Below are 24,104 nucleotides of genomic sequence, written 5' to 3' on the forward strand. Positions count from 1 at the left end.
TCAGAAAGTCTGAGGTATTGATCGCGACTTTTGGGGGCTCCTCCCCCAGCTCTCAGGCTGCCAAGGCTTCTGTCACCCGTTGGATGGTTCAGGCCATCTCAGAGGCGTACACGGCCATGGGAAAACCTTTTCCTGAGGGGATTCATGCCCATGCTGTCAGCGCCAAGTTCACAACAGTGGCGTTTCAGAGACTTGCTTCTTGGGATGAAATCAGCAAGGCGGCTGCTTGGGACACTCCGTTGGCCTTCTGTAAGCACTACTCACTGGACACCAACACCAGGCTCAGTGCAGAGTTTGGTCAGGTGGTTCTCAAGAAGCTTTTTGCTTCATCCTAGATATGAGGCAGGTTATCACAGCTCCACCCTATGCTTTTGTTTGGTGGAATCACCCACAAGGATGGAGGAAAGGGGACAGGACGTATGAGTAATTAAAGTTACTCACTGTAGTGTCTAGAGTACTCAGTGTCTAGTCCACTTTCCTTCATACGCCCCGCCCGCCTTCCCCCGCTAGTGTGCCAAGGGCTAATATGTGCTAAGAGTAGCCAGGTATCTAAGCGTCTGATATGTTCAAAGAGGACTGAGGTGAGGCTCCGAAGGGCGGGGTCTCACGGGGCATTCCCATGCCCAAGGCAGCACTCCTGTGCGCTATACTAAATTTAAAGGGGAATCTCAATTTTTCTCTGCCTAACGTTCTGGTACCGTCCCTATGTTGGGGGGACGCCTACAAGGATAGAGGAAAGGGGACTATGGACTGTGAGAACTCTAGTCCCTACGGTGAGTAACTTTAATTTCTTCCAAGTCTTTCTTACCACCAGCTCCTGAGGTGGCCTTCTCCTAACCCACCTTTAAACATCTGTTGGGATAACTTCTCTACCTTACAGTGTCACTTTGGTTAACTTGCTCATTCAGGCATTCTATATCCTGTTTTCTGAGGCTTGTGGGATCTGCTTAGATCACATGCTATGCAAAGGCTGACATCTAGTGGAAGCTGCAGAGTATTAAAGTTGTTTTTTAAACTCGAAAAGGGACATCGATAAGGCGTGCCAGTAATACTATCCCGTGTGACGTCCACTGTCTCCATGGTCCTTCATGCATCAAGGTCCCTCAGATTGTTTTTTTCCACCATCATCGACGGACGCTAAATTGCGGAGTTCCTATTCGGCTAACGCCATAGATTGAAAAATAATGAGTTACTCTTTCTTTCCTTTAAATCACCAACTTTCGACAATGTCTTCAAGGGCGGCGAAAAGGACGAACGTCGGACAAAGACCTTGATTCGATGCACCCCTTCAGCCTTGGAAGGCCGCACCGGGCATCGGCCCAAAAAGTAGGCAGAGTGGGGGGTGGACATTTCTTAGGGCTCTAAGAGAATGCATATTCCCCATTACTCTCTCTATTGTCTTGCTGCCCTTCCTTCCAATTATGGAAAATTCACCATTTAAATTCTGCCCTAGTTGCAATAATAACTTCCCATGGAAAGACGAGCACCGGGTGTGCAACCTTTGTCTTGCACAGGACCACGACAAGGACCAATGTTGAGTTTGTCAGCTCTTCAAACCGAAAACACTCAAGGATCAAAAAACAAAGTGTTGGGCCCACCACGCCATGCAGGCCGTGGCTGCGTTGGACGTGGAGGGTGCATCCAGCGACGGCAGCATCGCCGTCTTTTCGGACAGCGAAGGCGATGGGGAACTGATCGATTCCCATGTGCTAGCCATGACCCCAATAAAAAGCCAGCGGCGTTGTTACGGGGACAACACCCGTGGCAGTTGCACACACGGTGCAACTCACACCAAGCACATATCCCTTGGCCGAAAGTCAACAACACCATCTTCGACGCGGCCAGGCATGGCTCAAAGGGTTAGGTTTTAGAAAAGATTCTCTTTACTGCACCTGTCCTTCCATCATTATGGAACCCCCAAACTTTTTGCTTTTATTTTTCAATCTGACGTGTACTTTTTGCAGTGCAGTGAAGTCTTATGCTTCACTGTACTAGCCTTTGCTCACATGTTATGGGGAAAGTGATATGTCCTTAAGGGTATAGGTACTTGGAAACAGTATTTACCTTAGTCTTGTGACTATGTTGCTACTTGTGGTTACCTTTGTATCACATATGGTAACTTTTTATCATTGCACACAGCAGCTTACACTGCAGTGCAATGGGGTTCATTTTTGTTTTACCCTAGACTAACACTCAAAGGATTTTTTTTGGTTACTCTAGAGGTGCTTAAAAGATGGGCTGGTGGCAGCAGTGACTTTTCCCCACTTTTTGGGGAATTTCATTTTAGCGTAACCGCGTTTACCGCGTTTGGCTACTTACTGTGGCTACTGGTCAAACATGGCCGTGCCACAAGGTTTTTCGCTCATTCATTTTGCATCTTGTTTAGCCTTCTTCCTGGCCTCAGAGGCCAGAAAGATCCTTTATAAAGGACTTCCAGTGCCCGGGAAAGCAGCAGCTTTTGACAGGCTACTGGAAGGCTTTGTGTGTTTGCTGGTAGGATGTGGGCTGGGTCAGTCTGACCCTAATACACATCCTGGTATCTGTGTGTCTGCGTGGTATGCATGAGTGTTCCCGCCAGTGGTCCTGATTGGACCACTGTGGGGTGTGTGTGTGGGCTAGTTCTGCCATTGGCTAGTGGGAGTTTCGACTCCTACCTGGCTCTTAGGATAAGAAGAGGGCCCCTGCATGCATTTCTTCGTCCAGCTGAGAAGACCCGCAAAGAAACCTGAAACCTGTCTGAAGGAGGCCTGGCAACCAACTTCTGCTGCAGTCCTCGTGGAGCCCTGTCTGTCTCATGATCTCCAGTAGGCCTGCAAAGGTACTACGACCCCAGGAGTGGAGGGACCATCCATTCCCAAAGCCTACTCGGTGCCCAGCACAAAAAGCGCCTTCGAAAGTGCCTGAGAATCGACCAGCTTTGTTTTTGGGCTACCGGGTTATCTTCGTTGCCGTTCCGAGTTTCCACCTGAAACTTGGCACACTCTCAGCTGCCACTGCTCGGCGTCCTAGCACCAAGGGGACCCGAGAAAGACCGGAAAGTCCGACCGCGGCTACTGAGCCCTGCTGCATCGCTGTGCGTGGCGTGCACGGTCCGAAAACTGCTTTTCTGGCCCACCTCGAGTCCCGAGAAGGGTGCTGCATGGTTTGTTTCTGCATTTCTTCATCAAGAGTCCTTGCACCAGCAAAAGATCCTAACCGGAGAATCACTCGAACCTGCAACACGTGAAAATCAAAGACCGCAGAATTTGACTGGAAAAGCAAGCCATGACACCCTTCCTTTGTTCTGGAAAGTCTTGAGAAGATTCGGAGAGAGGGGGTAAGTTACTGAGCTTTTAACATACCCCTGCACTCCCATTATAAGTCAGTGGACTTATAATAACCTTTATTCTACCACTATTGGGTTTGTCATTACTTGCCTTGGCAAGACCTCTGATTTTTGGGGGTAATTTTGGGCACTTGTCTATATTGAACCCTGACTCTTAGAATCCATGACTGGACCCCAGAGACCCTACCTACATTTTTTCCTGCATCCTGAGTTCTGTGTAATTGTATACTGAGCAATAGGGCACAAAGCCCCAGACAACTTAGGGTTGGACAATATTAGTTAGGGATCATCTCTGTGGACCTTTTTGTGTGCGATAGTCACCTATTCATTCCCTTGCAGGAGTATTTTGATTTGCATTATGCACTTGAACCTGTGACTGTATATATGTATTTTAGTTTGATGGTATTGGTTGATAGGTCTACCTGCTTGTATTCATTTTTCTTATAATGTGTTGGCCATAATGAAATAACAATTGTTATACCTTCTGTTTAAGTGTAATTTTTGACTCCCATTGTGTGATCTCGTTGTGGACCTTTACACTCTCACAACTTCTGAAGAACTTAGCCTAGACCGCCTGTCACTGCTACCTTAAACTTGTTTGGCTACAGCGTCCCAGAGTTGTGCCTGTCACAATATAGGTTGGCCTTCTATACATCTGTCCACCAGACCAGAGTATAGAAAATCAGTCTTAACAGTAGGTCCACAAGCTTCCTGTCCTCTGGGCACTCAAGATATTGATCGCCACACGACGGGCCCCCCAAAGTTGCACGACAAAAAATGTGACGCAGATGCCGTGTCCAAACCTGCGGCCGAAAGCCGAGCGTCGGTAGACGCAGCTTTGTCATGACCACTGTGAGGGGGCACAAGTTGTGCCACAAGCAGGCTCCCACCAGAATCATGAGGGCCTTAAAACCACTGCAAAAGGGCTCCTGGAGCCAGTCCTGGCGCCTTTGGCACCAGGCTCCTAGGTGGGAAGGAAGGGCTGTTCGAACTAGGTCCCATTTATGTACCTGGGCCTTTTAATCTAATATGGAAGCACCCACATAGTCTAGTTCTAAGAACCAAGCCATGTGGTCTAGTATTTGGGTGTGGCAGGCCTGGAACTACTTTCCCTGGTACAACTTTACCTGGGCTATATAAACCACACCCTGACTGCAGAACACGCTTCGAGTTATTCTGCAACCCGCAGCGTGACGCTCACCGTGTCCAGCTCCTGATCTTCAGCATCTTCCTGTAATCCTGCAAGAACAAGATTATTCTGCCTTACCTGAGAAAACACCATCCAGCACTAAGCATCTCAACTGGGCTGCAATCTGTGGAAATCAAGAGAAGAAACATCACTCACCTGTCGGACTTCCGGCGAACTGCTACCACAGCTGCTGTTCGAACATTGCGACCTGCAATAACGAGAAAGGGAAAAACAATTTTAGAACGTGCGCTTCCAAAACATCGAATTCCATCTGTCTTACCTGAATTCCATCGACCTACGCCACGCTTCCAACCGGAGCACCACAGCAACATCTGCAAAGGAAAAGAGACATATTCAGGTTTGCTTTCAATATTAAACAACCGCACAGCGCTGTACTACCTTAACGAATTCCGGGGGCCTGTTTTTCATCGCGCTCTCATCCACTCGCTGCACCACAGCGGCCTGTGAGGAGGAGAGAAGAAGAAAACACAGGTTAGCTTTAAAAGACAATAAAGGCGCTGCACTTCGCGCTTTCTCTTACCTAGAAAACGTGCCTTTCCATCCGGCACGCCAGCATCAAGACCTTTGCACCTGAAAAGGAGATAAAGACATTAACGAATTCCCACCATGAACAGAACAAAGACTTACAATTAACAAACCTACCTGCCTACCAGCAGAGTCGGGGTCACAGCAGGCCTGGGCCCAAGGAAGGTTTACTGCACCATTGAAGCAACTCGGGCAGCTAGCCAACAAACGTCAAGCGCCCCTGCACAAGAAACGCAGGACAGATAGCTCACCCTACAAATAACTAAGATTCATTATTCAGCACTGGGCAACTACGCATCCAGGGTTCCAGATCTCAGAGCCTTCCAGACGCCCTCGGGTATGTCAGGTGAGTGTAACAGCTTCGGACCTCCCTTTCACCTAGAGTCGATAATGTTGAAACTGTGAAAAGCACCAGTTCTTCTTAAATAGCCCAGCCAGTGCAGAAACATGTCCCGGAGACGCTCCTTAAAGGGAGATTGTTGACAAAACATTCCTCTAAGAGTCACCATTCCCATAAGGAGAAAGGTAGTACACCCCACAAGGAGAAAGAGATTACTTCACAAGGGGAGGGTACTTTAACAGGTGCTATGAGACGTGAGCAGCCTACTCCAGAAATACCACAGATTCCTCTACCACAGACTCCTTTTAATATACCAAGTTCCTCCCAGTGGTCCTGTGAAGACATTGATAGGGTAATGTGTAGAATGTCTTTCATGGCAAATATCTTTGCGAAAAATCCACATGCATTACACAGCCTACAGAACACATCAAACATTGGTGCTGCATCCACTTCACAACCCCCAACAGAGGCCACGTCCTGACACCCTCTTAATTAGTCCTCAGCAAGACCCTGTCCAATATGATCTGTATGATCCCATTTCAGACACTAAGGAGCAGGATACCCAAGGGGGCGAAGATCGCTATTATGACGACGAGGACGTTTACATCCTACCCTCTCCCTATCACCTTGACACACCAGTGGCAGACTCACCGGTGGACAATCAACCTCAGTTTAATGATATGCTCATTAAAGCAGCAGAGCATTTCCAAATCCAGACCCAGGAAACGCAATTGGGTAAGGATTTTGTAGAGGACATATTAGGTTTCAAAAAAGCTGTTACCCAGTTTATACCCTTCTCCAATCAATACAAAGGAGAATCCAGCCCTCACTAGAAACGCCAAGCCGAACGCGGGCTGCGAATCCACATATTGAAAAGATGTTCCGCCCTGCGCCCACAGATCCACTCTACATAAGGGGTCAACTAAAACCACACTTGTTAGTAGTGACCACTGCACGAAAGAGGGCAGGAACACCGCTAGGCTCATCTGAAGCTCCCCCAGATAAGGAAAGCAAAAGCTTTACTCTAGTGAGGAAAGTGGCCACCCCAGCAGTCTTTCAGACAACAATTACAAACAATAACACACTATTGGCGAGTTACAACTGCCATAAGTGGGATGAGGTTGCAACTCTAATGGCATCAGCACCTGAACTTCTCAAATCCCTATTCCTTGCAGTAGCGGAAGGAAAGGCAGTGTCGAACTGCATCCTGAAGAATAACTTGGATGCCTTGGATAACGCAGGCAGAATCATTGCAGAAGGGGCCATATTAAAACGCCATGCATGGCTTCGCCAGTACATGCCAATAGAACCTAATGTCCTATTCGATAAAGCTGTTGAGGATGCTTTCAAATCTGCCAAAGAAGAGTACGACACTCTTAAAACATTAGGCCCGCTAACTTATAAGCCACCTGGACAAGGAGGCAGAAACTATTTCTGTCGCTTTTGAGGACAAAACTTGCAAAGAGGCTCCGGCTATGGCCAAAGTCAGGGCTCACCCTGGGAAACAATCAAGGACCAGCCTTGCAAGGTTTCCAAAGGTGCCAGCGTAGATCTCGTGGCCGCGGGAGTTCCTCCACTTACAGAGGTGGAACACCACCTCCTAAACAATGACCACCCGCTTCAGGTCCCCTCCCATGCCTCTCCAGTACGAGGGCGTATAACGCACTTCAACCACGCATGGGAGGGAATCACTTCAAACAAGTTGGTGCTATCGACCGTAGCGAGCAGTTACTGTGTGGAATTACTTCAGCGACCCTCAAACCATCCCTCTGTCAAAAACCAACCATGAAGGAGGAACAAAGCATTCTTCTAGAAGAGGTTGCAACGCTGCTACTCAAGGACGCCATCAAAATCGTCCTAGCGAATCAGGACAACAAGGGTATCTATTCAACCTACTTCCTTGTGCCAAAAAAAATCTAACAATGCACCCAGTATTAGACCTACGCCCTGCAAACACCTATGTCAAGCCACAAAATTCTGCATGACAATGCTACAAGAAGTCATCCCACTGCTAAAGCGGGGGGACTACATGGCAACATTGGATATGAAAGATGCCTATTTTCATATTTCACTGTTCCCAGCGCACAGAAGGTTCTTGCATTTCAAGATGGCAAACCAGCACTACCAAGTCCAGGTGCTACCCTTCGGCATAGAATCTGCTTCAAGGGTATTCACCAAGGTACTGGCGGTGGTGGCAGCGCACCTGCGCTGGGAGGCAATCCCAGTGTACCCCTACCTGGACGACTGGCTGATTACAGGGCAGTCTCCCCAAATTTGCAGACAAAATACTCAAAGAACTATAAACCACCTCTTCCAATTGGGCTTCTCAATAAACTAGAAGAAATCAAGCCTCGTACCAAACAAGACCAAACAGTTCCTAGAAGCTGTCATAAACACGGAAGAAGGGTTAGTCTTTCCATCAAAGGAAAGAGTAGAGAATATACTACTGCAAATACCTCATTATCAAGCCAGTCACCAGATAAGCGTACGCAAAGCTATGCGTTTGCTCGGCATGATGGCATCTTGCATTTATCTGGTCCCACACACACGTTTACGCATGCGCCCCATGCAGGAGTGGTTGGCGAAACAGTTGTCACAGGTAAGGGTCCAGTGGGATGATCTACTGATCGTTTTGCCAACACTAGTACAACACCTTCGTTGGTGGATAAAGGAGAATCTGTTGAGGGGAAAACCCTTCCACGATCCAGCGGTCCAAGTGGTAGTTTCAACAGATGCATCACTCTCCGGTGGGGGGCACATCACCTTTGTCTCACAGCACATGGTCTGTGGACTCACATCACGGCACATAACCACATCAACCTGCTGGTACTTCTGGCCATATTCAAAGCGCTTTAAGCATTTGAATCACAGCTGACAAATCAGTTGGTACAAATCCTAACCGGCAGCACCACTGCAATTTTCTACATCAACAAGCAGGGGCACACATTCTCCAAATCTGTCCAAGCTAGCACAGAAAATATGGAGATGGGCACTCAAACGGGGGATGTTCCTATCTTCCCAGCACGTTCCAGGGGAACTCAACACCCTGGCAGACTCGCTCAGGAGAGATCCCCTACCAGAGGAACACGAGTGGCGACTAGACACAAATGTTGTAGACCACATCTTGTATGTATTGTGTAAGCAAGTGAGTAGTGACTGTAATATATCTTTCGAGAAACTACCATCAGGTGGCCATGGTATCGTTATTTTCCCATCCGTAACCTTAGTCCATTCTACACTATATTTCACTATTTTGTCTCGATAATTAGCCAATGTTTTACAGATGTGTTGGATTGGGGTCCGTACCGTTCTGTGTACCGCGTATAGTGCTCCTCCACTGCCCCCATGGTACATCATTGTTTTTCTACTCTTGGTTTTTACCTGACCTCAAGTTTAGGATTTCGATTTTCCGCTGTCAGGACAAGGGTAAACATTTTGTTTGTTATGCAGTTCAATGTTCAATTAGCAATACGTGTGACCCTTAATAGACCCATTCCTTGTGAGGTGTACTCGTACCGCTCCGCCCTCAAGGAGCTGCTGCTATCTGGCATGCCCCTCCCAACAGCTATGGCCCCCTGCGGCCTTATACCTTACTCGGTGTATCTCGCCTCCACGGGTGTTGCCGCCTCCCGGCACGCCCCTTCAATTTGTCCGGCCACCTGTGACCGGGCCTAGTGCAGCGTACTCTTGTACTGCCCCGCCTCAACTGGGATGTCGCCACTCAGCGCGCCCCTTTGATCACGTGCCGGAGCTGTCCGCGCTTAGCTGCTTAAGTCACTTGTTCTGTAGTTTCCACACCGTGTTGCGTGCTCCGTGCCCGGTAACCACACAATGTCTTATGCAATGGCCTATGGGTGACGTCACCAAGCTAACTCTTCACACTAACAGTTTGTGCACATATCATACACATACCCCCACCTTTTTAATTCCACATATATAATCCACAATCCCCCAAGCTGTTTAATTCCACATATATAATCCACAATCCCCCAAACTGTCTTCCCACTTCCCTCTGAGTGGAGTATACATCATCAACCACCTCTTCTCCTTTTGTAGTTGTACTACATCCGTCGTGTCGCCTCACGTGTGATACGCTTACTACCCCGTAAACTTAATCAGTCAACTACCTTCCGCAGTCTTAAGATAGTCACAGCTAACTTATACAGGAATCCGACATCTATTTACCAAGCTAAACCACTTAATAGGAAAACCACATCTAGTCACCGAACTGCAGCGTCGATTCATATGAAAGCCATACCTCCCACCCACACATGTGTTCACTGTCCAGACCTGTCGGCGCAACAACCTCTCCGTCCCCTGTGGACCCCTGTGGCCCCAAGACGCTAGCCTGCACAAGAAGGGACTACCTCCGCTCGGTTCCCTTTACTTATACACGTGCCGATCACCACCTTGTTTCCGAACATTATGATAATGTGATACCATCCTCCACCCTACGCACACATCCTCCCCCCACGCAATATTTTGTTGCTCGTTGTGCGGACCACACTTACATTAAGGTGCACGTCTGCAGGCGCTGCTCGGATGCTGGCTCCCCTCCCACTTGGCTCGCCTCGCCTCACCTGGACCGCATGTGGACACTCGCCAACCGCGGGTGGGATACATTTTTTAAGTCGTCTCCTGACGGCCATTCTCTGGTAGCGCTGTCCGGTGGTATCGCAATTTTGCGAGGGTCCTGCAGTTTTTTGAGGTTCGACGGCAGAGGGGGCTGCACCTTGCCGAGCTGACGTCGCAAGCGATATTCCTGGGTTCTCAGGAGTGCATCTCAGCAACTTGTTAGGGTAAATTCTGGGGTCGGCAGAGCCGTACCTAGGGTCCACGGACCTCCAGCTCACGGAAGGCCCCAACTCCTTCCAATTTCCCAAAGAAGTCGAGATCCACACAAGGAGCAAAGGATAACTGCCGTTTTATTATGTCAAACGAGCAGGGACAACATACGAGGCATCAAGTTCCGCCCAAGTACCTCAACAATTTCAGGCTCACAGGCCCTTTCTGTACACTTGTGACCTCACAATCGTCGTAACTTCCCAAAATCCTTCTCCGAACCGAACACCACTGTGGGTTGGCTCGCAGAGTGGTAGGTCCAGTATGGAGACATATAGGGTGCTTGGTTATTGGTGGTCACGATGTCAGGTGGTTTACTTGGTTCATACCTAAAAATTGCTACCGGAGAAATGTTACATTAGAACCCCTGATTGGCTGGCGATTCCAGCCGCTAGCCCCTGTCCCCCAGTGTCCTGATTGGTCAGCTGCGGGACCCCAAACCTGGGACCATCGTTGTTCCCAGTCTGCGAGACACCTGCTCTCGTATAATGTGAATCAACAAAGTGTGACTATGTGATAGTGTGTAACAATGAGGTCTATGCTAATGCCATGAGAGCAGTCGAATGCCAGCACATATTGTAGGTGAATTGTTGCAATTATGTGCAAGGTTCAGTCTCAGACGTGAGATGGCTGCATCTTCCCAGCTTCCAGGTCTTGGCATCCTGTCATGTAGGCCGGATCACGTGTGAGGAGACCGCTGGGGAAATTGAATTACTTCGATTTGATTTGTGTTTTAGCTTGAGCTCTCCTGTCCTGTAGCTGGGCTCATCATGGCACCGTGAGTGAGGAATGTGACTGCAACATTGTGGCCTTGGCGGTGGCAGTCCCTGCCAGGGCAATTCTGCTTACTCAGCAGCTTCGAGATCTCTGTGAAATGAGTTTAGTGTGCTGGATTGGTCTGAGGCCTACTTAACTTCTAGTTATTCTTCCAATATGATTGTTCAAAGGTTAAAACCGTGCAATGAGTGGTCAAGTCCCTTAAGTGCTCCTGTCCATCCATAGGGTAAGCTCTTCTGGCATCTTGCGTTTCTGCGGTGCGATAGCGGGCCTATATGAAAAATAACAAACGTGCAGACATGATGTGTGTCACTGTCCCCTAGCTCATCGAACTGTACGCATATGTTCTTCGTGTGAATTGGTGTGTGTGTGTGTCCCGATTGTGCCGACTGCACTTGTGCATCCTGTCTAACGCGGCTATGTCGTCATAAAGTCTCTAATGACCTGCAGCATGGCTTGGAGGGACGTCAATTGATTTGGTCCATATAGTCGTCTCCAGTTCAGTCTTGGTTGTTATTGGTTGCTTTAACTAAGGCTCGTGCCATCGCGGATGGCTGGAAGTCTGTCATGATGTGAGCTTACGTTGGGTGCGGTGAGACCGGGTGCAATCTTGGATAGTCCATAGTTATTCTGTCGGGAGTGGATGATCTGGTGGGGGGCCCCGTCAGGAGGGAAGGGACATTCAGGTTTTTCCTCTTCAGTTGGAAATGCCCAGTACATGTTCAAGGTCCTGCCTTTTGGACTTTCCTCTGCTACAAAGGTCTTCAGGCTGTTAGCTGTGGTGACATTGTCTCATGTGGGACAAGGGTGATGTCTTTCCCTACTTGGATGCTTGGCTCATTCGAACCCACTCATCAGATGTGGTGTTGGCTTGCCTACACAAGACAAGACCTGCCATTTGCTACACAGTTTGGGCACCTCCCTGAATTTCGAGAAGTCTCAGGTGCCTCCATCCATGTCTCTCCATTTCATCAGGCCCTTGCTCATAAGGTTGCTCATGTGACTGCTTCACTGCTGGCAGTCTCAGTACCGGGGCAACATGTCAGACCTATTAGAGGTGCCAGAATGTGTGTCAATGGATTTTCTATAGTGAGCCCAGGAAGGAAATATTGAGGGGAGATACCCTAATGCACATTCGACTGCAGCTGACAATGGTCACAGATACCCTGCTGTAAGGCTGGTGTACTCACCTGGATGATCTGAGGGTGAGCAAGGTGTGGTCCTCTGGCAAGGTATGGAAACACATTAATCTACTGGAACTCCGGCCATCGGCCTGGCCATGATGGCATTCCTTTAGTCTGTGTGGGGCAAGTGTGTCCTGATCTTCACTGATCTTGACACAATGGTCATGGATTACTGCACCAAAGAAGATGGTGTGGGATCACATCCTCAGGGAAGCATTGAAGCTGTGGTTCTGAGATCTGGAGAAGAATAACAATGGCACAGAACATGATTGATGCATTGAGCAGGCAGAACTCTACCTTGCACTAGTGGAAGCTCTGTCAGGAAGCTGAGGGTTAGGTTTTTCACACTCTGGGGGACCCTTCAAGTGGACCTCTTTGCCTCCAGTGTCAACAGGACTTGCAAATTGTTGTGATATAGGGAATTTCCCTCTCAGGGTCCTGTAGAGGACTCCTTGATTATGAAGCAGAACTGTAATGCCCTTTTTGCGTTACTGCAGATTCCTGTCATTCCGTTGGTTCTGCAGAGACGGCAGATTTCCGGGTCTACTATGATCCTGATTGCTTCAGGCTCGGTCCTGAGAAAGTGGTACCCAAAACCTCTGGACATGTCCATCTATCCTCCTTGGCATCTTCCAGTGAGGGTGGACTTGCTTTTGAGTGGGAGGATGGGCAGGTCTGCCACTGAAACCTCATCAGCCCCAGCCTTCATGCTTGGCTGCTGAAAGGCTGAGATATAAGGAGTGGGATTTGTCCTGGATGTCATCTCTGCCAGGAGGCCTGCCACTGTCTATACAAGTCTGCAAGTGTCATCAATTTTCATCTTGGTGCAAGGACACATGTTGACCCCTTAACTTGTTCTCTTCTGGATTTCCTGCTCTCGCGTTAGGGAGAATTCTCTGTTTAGGCTGAATTTCCTAACCTAGTGAGTCCCCCAGCAGCTTTGCTGGATTTTTTGGGGTTTATTTTTTTCTCCTGCCAAGAGTGAGACTCTTTTACCCTCACTCTTGGGCATGATTTGAGTGTGTTTCTTTGACTCTAGATGTGTTTAATGGGCTATGGGGTATTTTACTCCCTAGGACTTCATGTGTTTTTGTGATGTGTGTTACACAGCACCCTCAGTGCAGTAACACAGGGGTGTCATAGTGACCCCCCAATATAGACTCCATACCCTGGGACTGACTACTGTCTCCCAGGGCATGTAAAGTCACCATTGACTTTACAAACCATCATATTGTGGACGTACTGGCAGGGGCAATTCGATTGCCCCGGGGTCTGTTAGTCGAGGGGGGCACGTCTCCGTCCCCCCTGATCGAGTTTTGGCTGGTGGCAGTGGATACTACTTTTTATATTCGACCGCAAATATATCTCTGAGATTTCCCATTGTTCGAGGCTACCAACTTTAATTATTTAATTCCTATAGCCTCAAACATACCGCCGGTTTATTTATTTAATATTAAATCTCCGGTTGGTATTTTTTGCCAGAACTCACTTCTAAAATGGCGTTTGTGTTTGCTTCTGTGACTCCAACCAAAGTTGAGCCCTTTGTTCCACGTTTTGGCGGGCTTCTCCACAGAAGCCCTCCAAAGTGGTGCCACTCTGTCTGGGGTACTTAGGAGGGGTGGAGGGGGATTTAGGCACCCTGGACTGAGTTGCCTAGGCAACTCAAGTCACACTCCGTCCTGATTGGCCCAAGTGGTGAGCCGGCCGGCTCACCACTTAGCATGTTTGAGTGACAGCTAGGCTGATTGAATGGGGGTTTTCTGCATAAAAGCAGGGCTTTGGGGACTGGAACTTTAGAAGTCGCCACAGGACCTAAGAATCTGACGAGGGAGAAGCTGAGCCGACCTGCTACGACGACACCACCGGTGGAGCCCTGCTGAACCGTCTCACCACTTTTCCCAACGACAGAGGAGATCTCCAGCCCAGAGAGTCTTCTTCCTTCGACTGGTGGGGATAACCAGTCTGCTTCCTTTTTCGTTTCCTGGAGCATCTCGTGGCCGCCTTGCCTGTGCCAAGCACCCCGGCAACCGGGATACCACGTTTTACCACTACCGCGAATCAAAGGGTAGTACCTTTAACCGGAAAACTCCGCGGCTGGTTTCTTCCCTGGCAGTGCAACGACCTTCATCTTTCCTCCACGTCGAGATCTTCTCTTCCTCTGGACGATGCCGCGACTTGCACCCGCTGCCAGGAACAACTGCCCCGCTGGAGGATCCTTTCCACATAAGATACCGTGTTCCGCCTGGCTTCCCTTGTAACCGACTGTACGAGGTAGATTTAACCCCCGGCTTTCGAACCTGGGTTAGCCTGGTACACTCTGGCTAAACTTTTCTGAGCCTAACTAAAACCTTTCTGAACTCCCTGCAAGAGTTTTTAAGCCTGTTGTCATTGTGTGATCTTGGGTGCATTTGTGCCCTGCTCTCCAAGAGTGGGCCTGGCCTATGGACTTTGGCTCACAAGTAACTTTTGACTTTCCTGCCTTGCCTAAGAGTTCCTAAGTATTAGTGTGGTGTATTTTCCTACATTCTGCCTTTTTCCCTCCCTTTTTCGTTAACTTATTGGAGTTCCATTTATAGTTAAGCGCTCACCTCTGTCTGGAAATAAGTGGTGTTAACTAAGACTTGTCTGATAAGGAATAAGGGATGTATATATAATAATAGTAACTGTATTGAGAGTGATTTACAATAATAGTGCTGGAGTGTTTCAATCAGTGTGTTTTTAAATAAATAATTATATACCTTGATACCAAAGCTCTGATCAGTGTTTGCTTGTGCTATTGTATCTCGGTGCCTATTGTGTATACTTTACATACTGCCTAACTCTTCTTGAGGGAAGTCTGACTGCTCAGCCACAGCTACCGGGTAAATCTGGGTGGTACAGACTGCTACCAAGTGGGTTTACTGCCAACACCTGTAGTCCTAAATCTTTTGCAGTGGTCCCCAAGGGAACTGCACAGGTTTCTGCCTAACATCTCTTTTGCCCGGATTGGCCTGCGGATTGGCAACGTTAAGTGATACCTGGCCGCTATATCGGTCTTTAAAAGGTCCCCTCAGCACAACCCATTTTTCACCTTTTCTGCTGTCATGCAGTCTTTGCAGGGATTGGATAACCTATTTCCCCCACGGCTGTTAGTTGTTCCAGCAAGCACTTACATTTTGTGTTGAATTTCTTGATGGTGGCTCCATTTGTGCCCCTTCATTCTTGTTCTTTGATTGCTCAACCTTAAGATGACCTTCCTGGTTGCCATCACTTCCGCCAGGATGAGTTGGCTCCAGGCTCTTTCAGTGAATCCTCCTTTACTGGATTTCTGGAAGGAGAAAAGTGGCTCTAGGGGTACAACTGAGCTTCCTTTCCGAGGTCATTTTAGATTTCCATCTTTCCCAGTAGATTCATCTTCCAGTTTCTACAGTCCATCTCATCTATCCATTGTGTAGGGGAGGTTTCATCAGCTGGATCCCAAACAAGCTTGCAGCTACTTTGTCCCTTGGACAAGGGACATCAGAAAGTATGGCCAGCTCTGTGTTAGTTAAACTGGCGCTTGTGCAGTCAGAGACATTTCCAAGCAGCCTTTATCAAGCTGGATCGTCCTCTTCATTTTAGGGTGCTCTAAGAATGTGCCTTAATGTCTCAGTGCTCACTCCACTATTGCGTTTGGTGTCCCATACCCACCTGCAGAGATTTGTCCCAGTTCTGGACATCTGTCAGGTGGCTATGTGGGCTTTTCTGCACAAGTTGGTCAAGCACTACTTCCTGGTTTCCTTGTCTGGTTAGGATGCCCATTTAAATGCTGGCGGTGCTCCAGAGTGTTCTCGTCATGTGGCGATTTTCGGTATCATCCATCCTCCAGCGTTCTCTAATTCTATGGGAGTCCATCTAAGATGAAAACATCTGTAGGATGAAGGAATCCGTTAGCACAAATTACCTCTAAGTAATGTGTTTTGTGATGCATTCATTCTTTCTACAGATTTCTCACTGTCCTCCCATTCTACCCCTCATGATGGATAGCTTGTTCACATCTGGCTATTAACTATTGAGTGATGGGGAAAGAAGCAGAACTGAAGTCATCAAGGCAACAATGGCTCCATATACACAGCCCCTGTTGTCCTGTTCTCCTTCATGGGTATGAATCAGACAAAGCCACATGGCGCCCTATGGTGGCTGAAAAAGTTTCTAAAGACAGCAGGTGCTGGAAGATGCATATCTAAGATAAGGATTCTTTGGGAGGAAGGACTGATCTGCAGAAGCAACATTACAAACAGTTCATTAATTTGTTCTTCAGCTGATGCTCTTGTTTGGCACAGACTGTCAAATAAAAGTCTGTGTATCCTTTTGTGTAGTCTCCTTAGTTGCTGTCTAGCCACAAATAGTGTTCCAGAGAGGCCACTGCGATGGATGGGGCATTGAATTGTGCTACTGTGAGTGAGTCAATCGCTGTATTTCGTGAGAAAAGAAGAACAATAAACTACTGCTTTTCACTGCAGAAACATGATTGAAATTTACAGAGCTTCCGTGTTGGCTTCAGTGGATCATGTCAAAGTAAAGATATGGCTGAAAAATGGCAAAGCCAGACAACAGTAAACAAAATTAGAATTAAATGTGAATTTAAATGCTCAGCAAGACATTGCAATGGAATGTTTTTGGTATCATTTTCATACTTGGCATTTCAAATGTTGTTTTCATTTTCCTTACAGTACTGTGACTTCAGCAGTATTTACAGTGGGTGACAACGTGGTATCTGGTAGCGATGACCGAACTGTGAAAGTTTGGGATCTCAAAAATATGAGATCTCCTATTGCAACGATCCGTACCGATTCAGCAGTAAACAGGTAAAGATCAAAGTCTGCATGCATTATTCTTTAGCATTTTACCTCGCTTTCATACAAAGATTTGTGATTAACTGCATGCATTTAATTTTTAGGAGTTAAAATTAGCTGAATAAGAGCAGATTTCTGTGTTTCCTCCAGAACTGTATTATACCACGTTATTTGTGCTGCATCATCTGTATCATTTGTGCTGTATAATTTGTGCTGTATCATCTGTTTGTCAATCTTAGCTTGTCTCCCGTTTGCTCATAGGTGAGATGGGTAGGGTTTAGGCTGTGGAATGGCCGTAACAGACATTTTGATTTATCAGTCATGTTTTTGGTTAGTTCTACGGGTTGTGGTATGTGCTTCCAGGTCACGGGCAGTTGGTTTTTTATCAATGACTTTGTAAATAAAATGATGCAAATTTTAACTCCGAATGCTGTACTATTTGTATCTGGAACCAAGTCTGCATTTTCAGCTTTTCCTGTTTCTGCCATGTGAAATATTGGGAAGGAGCTAGTGCCTTTCTTCATTCCCAAGCTTCCCAAGCACTTTAGTATTAGGCAAGACTTCTGTTAACTGTTTTCTAAGCACTAAAAGAGTCCAGGGGGGAGGAGGGTCACTAAATGATAATAGTTTGTATTTAAATATTAGGTGCAAATAACTATACTTGTAAAGGTTATTCTGTTATTTTATGTGGTTTTAAAATCTCAAAGCACGGTGAATGCAGTCTGTGCTTAAAATAGACTACAGGCATTGTGTCACGGAGACTAGCTCTGGCAGAGTACACAAGGGGATATGAGCAGCTGTTTCCTGTCCATCAAAAGCCCATGTATACTAAGAATATGAGTGTACATGCATAAGGCACGACATACAACATTGTGTAAAAACAGGTTTTTAGGTGAATTACTGGACCAGATAAAATATAAGACTATTGAGTGAAGTGTTGAGAGTATGGCGGGAAGGTTTATATATAAATGTTTATAATATAGCAAAATGATGAAAAATGAAGCAACAATGTATTTTTGCACATGCTAGCATTGTTAAGTAACCTGTCCCAAACGAAACTCCGGCCATGCAAGAAGGGAGACGGCAGCATCCCTTGAAAGGAAGAAGAGGACAGTTTTGGATGAGCTATGCCGGTGTCCAGTGACCATGTCAAACAGTATATAAGGCCCCTACTTGACATCAGTCTGCAGGAGCCAGCCAGAGAAGACAGAATGCTGGTTGGGGATGGGGTCAGAGTCCTCTGTGTCCCCCCCCATCCTGATCTTTGTACAGATTAAAGTGTGTTATCCTTGTAAGATGAAGACTTGTGGCCTTAATTCCCTAGAGGGGTGCATTTACTCTGGTGTGAGCGTTATTAGGGGTACCTGTATTTTAGGGGTAACCCTGTAAGTTGGACTACCTTCCATTGGTGATGACCCGACGTGATACTTTGTTTTTTGCCCTTGTACTCTGCGAAACCCCAGGCCAGTCAGCCCCGCCCATCTATAGTGATCAGACCCCTACATCAAAAAACCCATGTATCCTGAGCGACTTTAGTAGAAGCCATTTTAAAAGAAATTCTTTCTGCTCACTGAAGCAGGGCGTGGCTCCAGACATACAGGACAGCATGGGGGCGTCCTAACGAAGGAAAAACTCAAGTGAGCAACGCACACGTGAGTATACTCTTGCAAGTGATAGCAACATAGGAACATGTATGTATAATATGGTGATCTGAATGATAGTATAGTGATGTGAACAAAATATTTGGTGATGTGAATGATGTACAAGGTCAATGGAATAGATGGAATAGGACTTTTGGTGATGTATTATGGAATAGGACTTTTGTTGATGTATTAGGGAATAGGACTTTTGGTGATGTATAATGGAATAGGATTTCAGATGTGTTATGGAGTAGATTGGATAGGGGGTGGGTTATGTATTGAAATTGTCACGTATTTTTGTTTTTCTACTTTTTAGAATGGAAGAAGGGAACCTCAGCTTATAAGGACTGTGAAGTAAGCAATCCTCAGCCATAATAGGTTGAGAAGGTAGTACCACGCATTATTATTTTATGACGATAAAAACAATGGGATCCTCAGCATATTAAAAAATGCTGGGAAAGTGGTATTGCAAATATAGTGGCTGTGTAAAATGCTGAAGCATGCTTAGCAATAGGGTTTAAGTGAAGCAATAGGGTTTAAGTGAAGCATTAGGGACTCGCGCAACATTATGGAGGAAGAAACTCCAATAAAACACACACATAGGGTTCTGCCACTGTATTGTGACAGAATAAATAAACAATGGATAGTAGAAACAAAGGAAGGGCGGACGTCTGTAAAGCACCAGAGGATGGGTATCGGTACCTCTGCTCTCTATATGGCAGAGGAGAGGCATGGAGCACCCCAGCCAAGATTCTCTATATTGATAAAACGTGGCAAGCAATCAAGGCTTAGCTCTCAGGAGGTGATGCGGGCTGGTTCTTAAGTAAAGTGTAGTCCCCAAGCACCCACAAAGGAATGTCCACACACTATGTTAGTGAAAACAGTCTTTATATAAATAAGGTTGAAGTTATATACAGAATCACAATAACACACTTTGTACTCTGTTAATAGTATAATGGCAAATATATACAGGTCTATGTGGTACCACTCTTTCTATCGATTCCTTTGAAATGCGAACACAGCTAACAGCCCCAAATAGCATACGAATCAAATTGTAAGATGAATCAATGATAGACACAGAAAGAAAGCAAGTTAAATCAAGCAATGGCAGAACAGTCCCCGTCTACCTAGAGACAGTTCTGTGCGAGGATCCCCCCACCTGGGCAACCTGTAAATAAAGCGTATTTGACAAGCCTCGTCCAATTATGCTCAATTTAGTCTAGATTCCTTCTAAAAGGTACCACAACCCCAAAGTACCTGGTTTTGTAGAGTTCTTCGATGAGTCGTCGACAGGCCCTTCTTGAGTGCACTCCCTTTAAGGCAGGAGCCACGGGTCATCGAGAGTCGGTGAAGAAAAGGGTGAACACTTTCGTTGCGGCAGCAGCTTCAGTTCTTGAGGTGCTAGTTGACGATCGGTCGAAAACGTCCTGCAAGCTGAGGCGTGCGGTGCACATCGACGATGAGTGTTCGTTGGCGCAAAGAGTCGATGAAGAGCTTTGGCCCAGCAAGGGCGCCAGGTTGTCAGCGTCTTTGTGGTCTTTCGGTGGTGGGAAACCCACCGCCGGATTCTCGTCGGTCGTCGGCGGCCTTGACTTTCTCCGGCAGGACGAAAGCGGTCGACGGTTATGAGCAAGGGAGTCCTTGAATCAAATGTTCTTAGGCAAAGTAGCACTGCGGCTCCGGTCGGCGACGGCAGTCATCGACGGTGATGGACTTCAATGTGCGGGCGCTTCGCTTCGTGATTCCGCAGCGGCCCCCTTCTCTGGTCGGCAGCCTTTCGAGGGTGTGATGCCCAGGGAGCTTTGGCAAAGATCAGCTAGTGCACAATGGTCCCTCGTAGCTCGGGAAGAGGTCTCCTAGCCAGGTCCTCTCTTGGATCTGTTCCTTGACAGTCACACAGCTTTTAGATTGGCAAAGGACAGCAGCAGCAATTCCTCTTCCAGCGGGCTTCAAGGTTAAGTATCAACTTCAGCTTCTGAACGATTTCCATCAATGAGAGACCCCCAGATATACTGTTGATCTCCCATTCACTTTGCTGGGTCACACTCGGGCAACCAATCATTCAGAAGGGCATTCAGACAGTCAGCCAATCAGACTCACAGTGCACTCAGGCCATTCTTCTCCATCCAGACACACACAACACGGAATGTGCATTTGGGGACAAGCACTCGGCCATTCAGCACTCTACACTGCATTCATCCTAGTTTTGTGCAGGGCTGTCTCAGTCATTGTATCAAGCACCAGATACTAGACGCCCATAACATGAAATGCCTATTTGTCACACACTCCATTCACCCAGGTCCCACTCCACAGGCGTACCCACAACATACAGTCATTGGGAAGGCTCCAGCCTGTCTGGCCTGGACCTCCCCCACCCTACCATATATGGAAATTCCACCCAACAGCCAGTAAGGGGGAAAGGACAGAGTCGGGGCTTCCCGGGACTTTGGGAAAATAAGGTAACAGGCGATAGAAAGCAAGAGGCCACAGGGGCCATCTTGTTTCCTATCAGGAATCAACTGATTCCAATGGCAGAGCCTGGGTATCCCCAAAATGGAGGATACTCGGAGCACCTGTCAAATTCCGCATGGAGCTGCCACCAGCCCATACCCTGCTCTGTGGGCCACACACCGGTGCCCAAAAACATACACTAGGAGTACAAGGTCGTACTCCCACCCATGGGTGACATAAGGGTATCCCAAGGATCTGTTCACCAAACCAAAAAGAGGAAGAGCCGCACCGCCAGGAGTCCCACATGAGGTCCTGCACTGAAAACTAGACAGAACATACATGCTAAAGGCATAAAGGACAAGGATATGGAAGCCCTACCCCTCAAATCCTTTTCCAGCATCGCAAAGTCCTTCTCCTGGCCAGAGCAGGGCTCCCATAACAGAAACATGCTAGAAAAAATGCCCGTCTTTTTAGCAGAAAAATATGGAAGGAACAAGTCCCAAAATAGAAAAGAGATTCTAGATCTCTGTCAATTAATTGAGGATATGGAAGATCAAGAAGATGAAATAGAGATCCAATGTAAGGGGATATACCCTATGTAACACCTAAACCTGCAATAGGGTATTCAAACCCAGTCTGTAAGCCTCCAGTGGTAGTGTGTGTCAACAGGATTATCAGGATTAGCACCTGGAAGGGGGTGGGGGGACTCAAGAGCTTTTGCACCTCCATATAACCCATCCACATGCGCTAATATGCCCATAGCATTGGTGTACCCAGATGGTCCACAAGTAGACATAGACAACGAGTTAAGAACATTGCGGGAAAGGTTAGTCAGGTTACAAGAACATGAAGAAATATCACCAGAAATAAGGGTACCGCCGCAGAAAATAGGGGATTGGAAGTCAGGACATTTTTTGTTTAGGTTTAACCCTGGGGCTATAAGCAATGTTTGTGTTGAAAAAGATGATGGGCAGAGGGTATGGACGGTCCCAGGACAAGAAGTAGAACAAGCAAAGGAAAATGGAGGGGAAGATCAATGTGGTAGAAATAATGAAGAGGCAACGCAAGAAGGAGATCAAGGAGAATAGGTGGTGAGAAACCTGTCCCTGCCACAAGAGGCAGCGAGGAGGGACAGACCAGGAAATAGACCAGATTTGATCATGGTAGTTCAAGATCAGAAGAATACTAAAGGTGTAGAAAAAATAGTTATGCAGATGCCTCTAATACATAAAGGAGTAGGGATAAGGTAGTATGTGCTATGGCCTGAAATGGACAAAAATTATTTGATTGAAGGTCTCCCCCATCTTATAGCCGGAGGTAGTAAATGTATCTATGAATTTGAAAAACAAACAGCAGAGGTAGCCTTAGCACTAGGAGATTTGAAGAGTCTACTGGTCACCATAGTTGGGGACCAGGCTGGGGACATATGGGCAAGGGCTGGGATAAGTCTTGCAGATAATAAACCTGATGGTGCAGCCTTTTATGAGGTAAGGGCAAGGGTATGAGCTGCCCTACGAAGGATGTACCCAGATACCCCTGACTTCCATTCTTTAATGCAGTGCTCATTGTGCTATGAGGACCCAGTTAGGTTTATTCTTAAGTTACAGGAAATGTGGAGAGTTGAGACAGTACAATCTTTCTATTTTATTGTAAAGAGGGGATTACCAAAAGAGGTCCAGAAGGCACTAAATAAAATTGTGAGAATTGAAGCCAGAGGGTGGGCAGAGATACAATTTATAATAATCCACCATTGTAAGAGAATCAAAGTGCGGGACAGCGAGACTGTACAGAAGCGGCTAACTGACGAGGCAAACCTAGTGGAAAAGAAACTAAATAAGGCTGTCGTTGAAGCACCAGTGTAGGCACCGGCTCAGGGGGAATGGACAGGAGACCCTCAAAAAATTTGGCAATGCTACAATTGTGGCACTATGGGTGAAGGAGGACAGGGATGGTGGTGGTGGTGGGGGGCGGTAACCCAACCCACAGTGGTAGTATGAAGGAACACCAAGGGAAAGAGGAGGACTTCGAGGAGCAAGAGCAGGAGGCTTTGGGGGGGATAGGGTCTCGGGGAGGAGGATTGGGAACATCACAGTGCTGGTACTGTGGGAAATTGAGGGCATTTCGCAAGGGAGTGCAGGAACAGGCCTGAGATGAGATTTAATTATGGGCCATCACCTCCAGGGCAGTGATTCCAAGGTCCTCAAGGAAGGAGACAACAGCAATTTGGCGAGGGGGTTAAAATCAGTTCCCTTATGGGGCTGACAGGTAAGGGCAATGTGGGCAACAACTACAGCAGGGTGAGGGAACGCAGTTTAACCGGATGGCAGGGGGAACAGGCCCTGCATTCCAAGGAGTTGCAATGGTGGGCGACCCTTTTCCATTCCCTGGGACAAATACATATTCTGATTAGGACAGCCCACAGAAAGTACTCGCATGTCCAACCCTATTGATAACCACACACCATGAAGAGGAGCCCTTGGTGGAGGTGGAAATAGGAAACAGACAATTTATATTTATGGTAGATTTAGGTGCAACCAAATCATGCATCATGTAGGGAAACTTTCCATTATCAGGTAAATCTCTTTACATGCAGGGATTCTTTGGGGTTATTGTAGTTCCATACAATGAGGAGCTGGATATAAAAGTGGGAGGGGAGGTAGTACGAGCCCCCTTGTTATATTCAGAGAGTTCCCCTGTGAACTTGTTGGGTAGGGATCTGCTCAGTACACTAAATTAACTATATCATTCACAGATCAAGGGGTAGTGTGTTCCACTCCAGGGATGTGTGTAACTCGAGCAATTGTAATAATCAATGCAATAGCAAGGGAGTCAGTATTCCATGGGGTTCCTGTGGTCCTAGATATATTTATTTTTATGGAATTAAGGTATTAGTAAATGCAGTGCCTCAAATTGCGACAAAATGTTGGCAAGTACCTACAGATTTTATTTTCCAACCGATGGTGCCACCAGAGATGGTGGCAAGGACAATATTGTCA

General features: G+C 47.1%; 1 protein-coding gene across 8 annotated transcripts in view; it reads left to right on the plus strand.

Moving 5' to 3' along the window:
* Positions 1-24,104, plus strand: part of WDR37 (WD repeat domain 37) — a 2,160,746-nt gene that overhangs the window by 1,834,574 nt on the left and 302,068 nt on the right. For all 8 annotated transcript variants that reach the window (XM_069648008.1, XM_069648012.1, XM_069648013.1 and 5 more), the window contains one exon: positions 16,895-17,029. In XM_069648008.1, the coding sequence (XP_069504109.1) occupies positions 16,895-17,029 (135 nt within the window). The remainder of the gene's footprint in view (positions 1-16,894; positions 17,030-24,104) is intronic.

Source organism: Ambystoma mexicanum, chromosome 2q, assembly GCF_040938575.1.
Source record: "Ambystoma mexicanum isolate Mex_15411 chromosome 2q, UKY_AmexF1_1, whole genome shotgun sequence".
Lineage (NCBI taxonomy): Eukaryota > Metazoa > Chordata > Amphibia > Caudata > Ambystomatidae > Ambystoma > Ambystoma mexicanum.